We start from the raw sequence: 11,244 nt of genomic DNA, 5'->3' as shown, positions 1-11,244 counted from the left end.
AGGCCCTGGGGCAGAGGCCCATACTGCCAGCATATTGCTCTACTAAGTTCTGTACTTGCCGACACTCAGGGAATTGTCGTTCACCAGCTTCACACTGCAGTTGACTCCTCCAAAGGGGTGGCGACAAGCACAGACAAAACTCTGTCTGTCGTTGATACAGGTTCCTCCATTCTGGCACGGGGAACTGACACAAGCTGAATACTGCCCTGTGAAAGAGAGAGAGGAAAATCAACAACCTCAGTCGCAATGTCGTTACAGTGACACTTGCCAAGTTTACAGTATTTTGGAAAGCCTGTTTGTCAGTGTGTAATTTCTGATGAAGTTCTTTGTGAAGGACAACTCCAGATGCTGTCCAGGCTATTCAAACCCTTTGCTGGTCCAGTTTGTCTTTACCTGAACTCAGCATACCCTCAGCTAGCCCCCAAGATATTCAAAGTTCTCTGTAAATGCCAAGTTCTGCTTGTCTCAGAGGGTCAAGTACATGCAATAAGGTAAATGGTGCTTCAAAGAAGCTAGATCATGCTGCTTTTTCTGGACAGAGCCAACTAATCCTTGGGTGTACCAAAATATAGATTTGGTATTGCTGGCGTACAGGTTGGACTGTCTTGTCTATGACATTACCCACCCAGACAGGTAGCAACCATTGCAGGAAAGTCTGGCTCCTGACAGTGAAAGATCTTTAATGCTATCCATACCACTTCTAGTACTTGTCCACGAATAATTCAATTCCAGGATATCTTCCCCAAGGTTGTTGTAGAAGTTTTCTGTTGCAGGCAATGCAAATTACACCAAACAGAGCTGAGCAGAGCACCCTTGCTGCAGATGTCCTTGCCTCTGTTCCTGACTATGTATGAGCTGGCCAAACCACACTCAGCTGATATGGAAAAGTCTGTCAGGCCAGTGCTGCTGAGCTCTGAGACAGTAACTACTGAGTGTAATTGTATAATGTGCTGTCATAATAGCTTGGGGGGGAAGAAAATTCAGTTCACATTAAAAATTAAATAATGCTTTGAAAAATTCTGAATACAAGGCACTCCCAAACCATACATTTTTTCTTTTCTCTTGTTTTGGTTAAATAGAAGTCAGATATTTTAGCAAATGAACCTTTTCTTTGCCAGGAACTACCAGCCGACCTCTGGAAAGAGAACTCCACACAGTCCTGTGATGGTAAATCCAGATTTGTAGGTCAGAACTGGAAAATCCTTGCATAAAAGGATCTACTTATTGCCAGGGAAATGTTGAGCTGTAGCTTCACGTAGATATTTCAGTAATGCTCATGTTATCTTCAGATTCCCAACCAGCCGCTTCACAGACACACATTAAGGCAAACTGTTTCTGTGTGATATTTTAGTTCAGTGAGCAGAATGCCAAGGCACATGCTACAGTGACACTTGAATTTACTCTGATATAGCATATGATTTAAAAACACAACAGTAATTCCTTCCACAGAAAATAATGTCCATCCCTTAATGCCTGAAATAAAGTAATTTAGGACTGTCATGACTGGGGTCACAGCACAGGCAACTGGACATGAGGAAATAATGGTTTTCTTCTCAGATAATAGTTTTGCTGCACACTTAATTGAAGTTATTTTTCACTTACATTTACCAAGCATCCACATATTTACCAAGTGTGAAAGGAAAGCAGAAAAGGAAGGATATCAGCTGATTGTGCTGACTGTATCATAATCCAAAAATACAAAAGCTTTGTGTAAGGACATGGCAGTCTCTCTGTTAATTGGCCTCTGCTTATCATAAACACGAAGTAAATCCAAGAAACAGGAAAATGATCACAAAAAGGAAATGACAATGATGTTGAGACTACTGCTTTAAAAATCTGCTGTGGGTTGATTTTGCCTCAACTTAACCTTGGAGTTAATTCAAATTCATAGCTTTATCTACATTATATTAACCCTCCAGGTGCAGCATTGCTTAATAGCAGCTGGGAAGCTCTTCAATTTGATAGAAATAGGAGAAGCTGTGAAGGGAGTTGAATCAAGTTAGGATTTTCAGAGTAAGAGGTAAATGCCATAGATCTCTACTGTGAAGGTAATCTCTACGTAACTATGTTGCAATAGCATGTTTATACTGTCATTTCTGGCTGAGGTTACTCTTCTGCCCATATTTCCTTTTTCTTTTTTCCTTACTGAAGGATGTTCTGAGACAGAGTGTTCTCTCCTTGGGGTAAGATGCCAAGAGGTTCAGGCTAGGAAAAAATTTCCTACTACAGTACATATTTTATTGCTAATTAATCTTTCACAACTTAATAGTGTAGATGAGTAAAAGATGGAGACTGTAAATTAAAGGCTTAAATTGTAGCTATTAATAGCAGAGAATAAACTGAATGCAATTGCTTATTACACTTGGTATGGTAGGAGTGAAGATAGCGAGTTAATGCTCAGTTTTCCTACTCTTTGGGAGGGCAAATATCCAGAAGCCCTTTTCAGAAATAGACTGCCAATGCTGTGCAAACAAATCTTCAAACAAATAATGAAGCTCTGTCAGTACCTACCAGAGTGTTGTTTAGAAGCAAATCAAATACTTAGCAATTTAATGGTCTCCTTGTGGAAGGAAGTAACTCTGGTGGTTCAGTTTGGAAATTCCTCTGAACAGGAGGTAACTGGCCAACATTTTCTTAATGTTTAGTTATCAGTAACTGTTTCTCAGGAAGTCCTAGGAGACTGGAAGAGCCTGGGAATCTACTAAACCACCCTGCTCGCACAGGGTCAAACTGGTTGTCAGCCTACAGTTATTAATCACCTCCAGCTCAGCACTCTCAGTCTGACAGTGATAAAGGCAGTGGCCATCCCCAGGATTCCAGATGCAAGGAGTGTCAGGGAACAGGAGAAAGACAGCTTCACCTGGGCCAGCAACCAGGAACTGGGGGTGACAGCAGGTGACAAGCACAGCATGGCAGGTGTGTCAAGAGAGCCTGCCCCTGATAAAACCTATAGTCTAATACAATGCAAGTTATCAACTGCTGATGCCCAGGGTGCTTCCTTGGTGTTAAAGTAAGCTAAGAAGTTCACCAGGCTTCAAATATGCATCCTGCTACTGAAACAGGATTTGGCAGATAAGCTAGTCTGCTGGTTTGTAGATCTGTGACTAGCAGCCAATCACTTTATACTATAAAATTCCAGTCCCTTCTCATGCAGTCAGGTTCTTCTGATATAACCCTTCTTGAGGTGTCCGTGTGGAGATTCCTCCCTTGGCTGGGGATACCTTCCAAGGTTACTCCTCGAGGCTGAGAAATCTCCCCCCAAGCCTGTTATGGGTTACATCAGATCTCTACTTTATAATTATTTCTTTTTGCTAGCTTTAATATAACTGCTTCAATAATTGCTTTGTTAGAGTGCACTGTACTACCTCATGCTATATTATACTTTACTAGTAAATATTTAGTGTTTATATATGTAGTAAATAGTTCTGATTAAGATCTTCTGTTTGATCATTTGTAGAAAATAAATTATTCATTTTATATAAATATTCTTATTTTGCCAATCATTAAAACCTGTAGGACAAAAGTTGTTCAATTATACCTCTATAATTCCTTACATTTAAACCATTAACATAATCCGAGGCTAAGACTGGGTTTACCTGCACCTAGACTCCTCTCTGAGAAGCGGTTTAGAAAGCAAGGGAGTCTTTTCTGTTCCTTGAGACTCACCAGCAAGGCTTTGCTTTTTAATAAATTTGTCTAAGCCTTCCACACCCACCTGCAACAGCAGGTTGATCATGGTAACCAGGGTTAGTCACAGTCAAACTGAAAAGGCCTTGGATTTTGGCTTGAGCTGAAAGAGGGATCCCAGACCCATGGGCAGGGTGTGCAGTCTAGGATGCTCAGGGCAGTTAAGGTGCTCTGGGCCCTGTCAGGAAATTCAGGTATAAGTGCTGTGTAGGGTGTTTGTGCTGTAAAGAAGCACAAAGGTTCACTCACAGTGCTCTTGTGCAAAAAGCAAGGAGGAGAGGTGCCTCAGTTGTGCCCTCTGGTTTTGGGTTGGGGCAGGTTGACACATCTGAGCTGCTTGGGCTCTGGCAAATCTGTTTCTCTATTAAGTAGAGGTATTGAATACTTCCAGCGTGATGATTTTAGGATCACCAAATTAAAACCAAAAAACCAGTTTTATCAGTTTAGTAGTCTGAAGCCTAAACATGCAAAATTGAGGTGTATGTCGTCAAACTGAAATGGAATAAGCATGACATTTGTACAATTAAAATGATATAGAAAACATTTATAGGTTAACTTCCTGTAGGCTTGGAGGATAAAGCAACAATGGAAGCTTGCATTTCTGTTGTGAGTCATAAATCTTGTGAAAACAAAATCAGAAATAAACACAGAGGACATGAGAATTGAAAGAAATTACCTCTCACAAAAATGCACTGTTTTAAATACATAAATATGGCACAGCTTCACTTAGTTATTCATGTTGATGGGAAGGTGGCATAATCTGAATAAAGCAAAACCCACACCAAGAGAGCACACGAACCTTTGGGAAGCTCTGCAGCCTCCAGACTCCTTAGAAAACAGACACAACACTAAATAGCAACAGGAAAATGGGAACAGAGCTGAGCTGCCCTTACACCCCATCACACATTTTTGCTGTAGAAGAAGAGTGTTTGCATTGGAAGGTAAGACAAACCATAATCCATATCTAATGAAGAGTTACTGGATGTGTATATGTTTAAGGGCTGTCATATTCCCTATGTTAGATTTTGAAGCTATCTTAAGACCACTACATTTTTATCCACCCTGGGTTGCCATTACAGTAAGTAACAGGTAAAGTGTTTGTGTTTTCACCACTAACACATGTAGTGCAGCCTCTCGCTGACATAAACCTTTTTTTCAGTTCTTTCCACAATATAGGAAGTCTGCAGAAGTGTATGTCCCTGCATATGCAATGCAAACTCACATTGTTTTGTTTTGATTTCAACCAACTGCTTAGGAAAGTGTTACCTCAGGGTCAAATCCTGAACACATTAAAGCCAGTGAGAACCCCAGTCTGTTAGAGCAGGATCAAATACTGATCATATTGGAATCACCAAGAACTGTCATTCAGCTCTTTCTAACATTTTTTTTTTAATTGAAAAAGACAATCTAAGATTAAATACCTTTTATAATTAGCCAATTATGCCTTAGGGTTTCTTTGACAAATTTTAGTAGAGATTGCACAAATCTCTGGGTGGTGTTCTGGAACTTGAGAGAAAAGGCTTTCCTGGAGAAGTAAAACCTACCCAGGCAGAAGATGGATACTTGTTAATTAGGATAATGGTCTTACTTCTTTAACTTACAGAAATGTAACATATGACTTTGCTATATGCAATGTCATTGAGTACAAAAGCTCACCATAGATAGGAAAGTCTGAATAAACATTGCTATGTAGAAACCTTGTGTAAAAATAAGGCTTCTTAACATCTGCAAGATCCGCACTTTCTGTAAGAGTGAGAATACATCCAATGTTATCAAGCAAGTTATTTGTTAAAATTCAGTATGAGATAAATAATAAATAGGAAAGACATTAATTCATTAATGTGGAGTGAAAGACAGAGCAGGTGGCACCTTTCTGTGCTCCAGGCAGGTAGTGCCAGTGATATTTTCCAGCTCTTAATTTTAACAAAGGTTTTGAATTTTCATCCTATGCAGTGCCAGGAACAGACATAACACATAAATGACTGGGGAAGAACTGCCATTTTTAATAGCAAAATATTCAAATTAATTTGTAGTAAGAACATAGCAAATCTTGGTGCATTTTTAAACGTGACTGCTTGCTGGAATAGCAGTACCCCCTCTCTAACTGAAAAGGCAATCAAGGGCTGAAATCCTTCAGTGGGGATTGCTTTCAGCAGAAACCAAGCTACTTATGGGACTGGGGTTTTAAAAATTATCCTTTCCATTGATTATTGAGAAATGCTGTACCTAGGGGAGAAGGAGACAAAGGATCAAGGCAGGGAAAGGAAGGAAGAGGGAGGGAAAAGAAGATTGTCCATGGCCTTAACACATGAACAAGAGTAATAGCTCATACTACTCCTACATCTGAATAAATAGGGAAGTAATATTGTTTCAGAAATATTCATAAGTTTAAGAGCGCTTTACAGCAAAGATACAGGTCTGAATTTTCAAAACAACCTGGACACATCTCTGTCATTAACAAATCTGTATCATCTCAATACGAATTAGAATCATCTCAGGATTTCTAGTCACTTAGTCACTCTTCATTTTCTGTATTGTGCTAGAAATTATATTTCCATGAAGCATTATCTTGGCTATTGATTTTCACTCAAGTATGATTCCAAAAGTCATAATTCAGAGTTTGCACTTCTGTGAATTCATTCATATGAATTCATTTCACATGATGACATTTGAATTTAAGCTCAGAAGCAAATCACACTCAAAGTTTCCATTTTAAGAATGGAAGCTCCTACTCAACTGAGCTGTTCTCCAGGTGGACTTGAGCCAAACCTGCTTTTCTGGCTGCTCTCCTGCTTTTGCAAGAACACACTGTTGTAACTGTAACTGTAATTTCAATGAATTAGTGAAGGAGCCGGCAAAAGCCTCATTATAGTTATTTGGTGAATTCACTTGCTTCAGATTTTTGATACTTCTCATCCCTGCTGACATTGCGAAGTACTGATGCGACTCCATATTTCTCTCCCAGCTTGCATACATTTTTTTTAGCTGAAATTACTAATTGAGATGCAGGCACAAAATTCTTGTTCTTTAGATTTTGTCTAAACTGTCAGTTACATTTGAAAGGTCAGGTTCTCAGCTGAGGGTGTGTTCATGCACACGTATCTTAAAATGATCAGATGTGAATTTAAGGAAAATTAAAATGGAGCTTCAAGATGCCTTAGTGCAGTCTCCTCACAAGAAAAATTCTCTTGTAAGCAAGAGACTAGTGTAATCTCAAGTTCCTCTGAAACACTCTTTCTGCAAGTCTTTAGACTTTTTTTTACCCTCAGTCAAGTTCTGCCACTCAGTTCATCACAATGGTTACATAAGCATTTATTAAAATACCCTGATTTTTAGTAGAGCAAAATGCATTACCTGGATCTATAGTATTATCCGTGTTTCTTTGACTTCGGCTTGCCAGGCTCATGGTGGTGTTTGCTGCTATTTTTTTTGCTGGGGCTGGTTTCTTTATAGCTGGCTTCATCTGCTTCTGGAATTTGGTGATATTGTTCACTGCATTTGCCACTGATATGTCAACGTGCTGGGTTAAATTTGTCAGAATAGTTCCTGCTTTTACTTCAAGCACAGATTCAATGAGCTCTTTGAGGCCTCTCTGCAGCAGGGGTATATCAGGCTGAGCAGATTTAATTAGCACAGGGATACTTGCATTCACTCTCTGGATGCTGTTGTTGGTAACCTGACACAGCCCCCAGGCCTCATGAGCCGTTTTGTTCACCAGTGGGATGATGTTTGAGAACCGGATAGACTTGACTTCCAGGGCCTTGATCCTGGAACTCAGTGTCTGCAGCTGAAGTGAGACCACCTGTTCTTTCTCTGTTGAGGCAGCACTGGTTCTTTTCAGTGAGACACAGTTGTTTGCCAAAAACTTGGAAATTTTTGACTCTACATTCAGAAGGCGGACCTCATGATCCTTTGATTCCTCCACAGAGTCAAGTAGTTTTTCTTCCAGGCGGCTGATATCTTGTTGTTGATTTTCCACTTTTGATGATGTATCATTTAAAATGTAGAAAACTCTACTGAAATTGTGGAGGATACTTTTGTCAGACTCCTTGTGTGGAAGACCAGAAAGAGATGGTGCAACTTGTGAAGTGAATTCATAGTTCTTGTTATTGAGCAGTGTCTGGAGGGACTCATTCAACTGTTGAAACTGGGGAATGAAAGCCAGGAGGCTGTCCAGCTTCTCAGTGCTGCCACAGCAGATTTCAGTCTCATTTCTTAGAGCATGTAGCATATCTTTCAGTACATAGTTATCTTGAATAGAATCAATAGCACTGTTTATTACTATCATGGTCTTGTTTAGGCCATCCTCTATTTCCATGGAGCATTCATTAACACGATTCTCAAACAGTTCCTGATAAGTCTGAGACTCATTTTTAAGTTCTTCCTGAGTTTTGGAAAGCTCCTTCATTGCTGAACTCATTATGTCAATGGTAGTAGTAAGGTTTTCAAGTTTCTCATTGATATCTTTAACTTGAATTTGTTGTTCATACTCTGCATTCAGACTAAAAGGTACCCCTTGCTCAATCAAGGGTTGTAAGATCTCCATATCATAGCACAAATCATTAATTTGCTCATTCATTTTGTCCATCTTATTGTCCAGTGGTAGGAACAGGTCAGAGAGACTCTTGTTTAGGACAAGCACGTTCTCTTGGGTTGCTGCCAGCTGTGTTTGGAAATTTGCCCTGCTCTCTGACAACATGTCATCACAGACCCCCAGAACAGAGTCTCTCTGAATTTCCAGTGCAACACTGAGATTGCTGATTTTGCTATCTTGTACTCTTAAATCATCATAGATCTCCAGCACCATCATGCCTTGTTTCTTTACTTTCTCATGCAGTGTGAACATGTACTCTGTTAGATTGTACTCCATGACTTTATCTGCTGAGGGGATGCTTTGTCTTGAAGACTGTTCAGCTGATAACAGTTGTTCATGAGCATCTCTGATTTCAGTAAGAGTCCTATTTAAAGATTCATAATAAATGGCACTTCTTGACTGTTGGTGCTCCAAGTTAACTTCCAACGACTTCTGCTTTTCCTGTAAAGCTTTCATAGGCTTGTCACAAGTGAGGGCCATTTCTTCTTTCATCTGCACCATGTGACTCTTCAGCTCCAGAATGTCAAGTCTTATTGGCCCATTGTCTTTCTCCTGAGCAAATTTATGTTGGGTTTCATTCAGGTGCTTGACTAATTCTTTTGTATTTTCAAGCTCACCTGACAAACTAGACACAGTCTTGAAAATTTGAGCCATGCTCTCTTGCATTTCACCTTGAAACACTTTAAAGTGTTCTCTGACTATATCTTTGACTAATTCATTGACACTTCTGGATTTGAGACCTTTAGGGAAAAGGACAAAAACAATCAAACCAATTGTGTTAGCAACATCTAAGTTTTTCTGACAATGTGAGCAAACACAGTGTTGTACAGAAGTAAATGACACACATCCCTGCCCCAATCTACCCACCCACAGAGCAAAACTTGAAGCTGAAAAATGTAGAGGGTGTCTAATAGTGTTTGAGGACTCATCCCTGTTTCTACTGAAATCAACAGGAGTTTTGCTGTTATTTTCAAAAGGCAAACTCAGACTCTGGATGAGGTATCAACTTTGATCTCCTAGTTAAGTGGTTTCTGAGCACTGACAAGAGGAGATCTGGGTGCTTTTGTGGATCTCTTATAAAATGATGTGTCTTTTCTCCACTACAGAAGTAAAGGAAAAACCAACTGCTTTATCACCGTTATGATCAAGAAGTGAAAGCAGAGACTATCATCTTCCTATTGTATGTGCTAAATGATCATATGAAACACTGTAGTGAGAAAGGAGAAAAATACAAAGAATAGCCTTACTGCAAAGCTTAAGTTATCAACATGACAACTGCTGCAAAATGCAGACATTTTAAAGGTAGAAACTTTCGGTCTCGCAGACTGCAACTCCTTAAATAGCTCCTATGAATACTGATTTTGGAGAGCACTCAGAGGTGAATGTGAGGGAATTCTGCTCCTATGAATAACATGAAAATATGTTTCCCATATAGCCTTAAATGAGTCAAGATAGTCATAAAAGAGTGCTGCATAACATATTGTAATTAATTAGAGCAGTAGTTCTGCTCTGGTGTGAGATTAGGAGGATTTTTATTATTTTTTTTTCTCCAAAGGGAAACACTGAAGCGTTCTTAATATGTTTTTCCTCAACCTGATGAACACTTGCAGCCAGCTTATGATATAATGGTTAAAGCCTTCAACATTGACAACTCCTCGATGACCATAGGTTCTCTGGTTAAAGCTGTGTTGATAAAGGCAGAAATTCTCTGTCGCCTTCCTCTGTTTTCCTCTCAATTAGTTCTATAGCCTGGATTTTATTGATTTTTCTGTAGAATACCAAAGCATGTTCTAAAAACTTATTTGAAGGTACATTCTCAGCAAGGGCAGTAAAACATCAGGAAATCAGACCCATGAAAAGCAGCGCAACTTTGGGCAAGGGAGCAAAAGGATTCCAGATGAAACTGGTTTTGTTCAGCAAGCTAGAGAGAAGCACAGTGCTTTTTCACATGTTCAGATGGTGGCTTTTTTCCAGGCAGGATAAAGTATGCAGGTGCACTAAGTTGGCTAGCCTAGGAAAGAGCCACTTCAGAAACGAAGCATGAAGTTTCCTAAGCAATAAACTCAACTACTGTCAACTGAGGTCCCAAATGTCACAGCAATTTTACACAAAGCATAATAAACAACAGTGATAATACTGAGATTACCTTTATTACTTTTCTTTTTACTACCTGAAGAGCAAGTGAATGACTAGTCAGATGTATGTACATGAATATGCTCATGTATGTGCACACTTGCACACTGAGATATCTGAGAATAAAGATGTCCTGGCAGCTGAGAGGAAGAACCAAGATGTTAACACAGAGTTAAAAAGTTGTCATGCAGCAAAACTCTTCTAAGTGATGATTTGGTCAGGTTACTTTATGATGCTGAAAAATGTTCTGTGCTCTGAGAGACACAACGGGCTGTGAAGAAAAGTTTAATGGCTGTGGAAAGAATCAAGATTACTCTAAACCTTCTGTGAGGAATCAATTAAACTCCTTTGTCTCAGCAACAAATCTTGAAAACAGACCATTCTTCTGAGAGAGGTGTTCCACAGGATCTATCCTTTTTCTTTCTGTGACAGCCAAGAAGGCGCCAGCCACCCTCTCTCTATTCCTACTCTATTTAGCTGGATTGCTAGTGCATTATGGAGCTCAGCTCTGGTTTCCAGATGTTTCCATTACCAAGGAGGTGTGCAGCCTGATAAAATAGACAGCTTTGGGTTTCTCTCTCCACTGCTTGCTGGCCAGGACAACTAGGCAGCAAGCAAGTAAGTGCGTGCTACTCCAAAGTCCACCAGGGCCTGTGGGATCACACTTCTCCCCAGAAAGACTTGACCCAAACTTGTGTTGTAGGTGCTATATATAACCAACTTGTGTTGGTTAGATTCTTAAGCTTGAATTGAGAATATATGTGTGCACTCAGGGATGTAACTCAATTTCTCTGTTGCTCATTTTGAAATAGAAAGGTCGAAACTACCTA

General features: G+C 39.7%; 1 protein-coding gene across 1 annotated transcript in view; it reads right to left on the bottom strand.

Annotated features, from left to right (window-relative positions):
- Positions 1-11,244, bottom strand: part of MMRN1 (multimerin 1) — a 46,312-nt gene that overhangs the window by 2,983 nt on the left and 32,085 nt on the right. Inside the window, exons 6-7 of the mRNA XM_027892174.1 lie at positions 7,042-9,021; positions 60-206 (exon numbers count right to left, since the gene is read on the bottom strand). Coding sequence (XP_027747975.1) covers positions 60-206; positions 7,042-9,021 — 2,127 coding nt within the window. The remainder of the gene's footprint in view (positions 1-59; positions 207-7,041; positions 9,022-11,244) is intronic.

The sequence above is a fragment of the Empidonax traillii genome, unplaced genomic scaffold (assembly GCF_003031625.1).
Source record: "Empidonax traillii isolate 1590-97213 ecotype Southwest subspecies unplaced genomic scaffold, ASM303162v1 scaffold340:size591717, whole genome shotgun sequence".
Lineage (NCBI taxonomy): Eukaryota > Metazoa > Chordata > Aves > Passeriformes > Tyrannidae > Empidonax > Empidonax traillii.
Note: the sequence above shows the minus strand (reverse complement) of the source record. Positions and strands in the feature narration are given on the sequence as shown.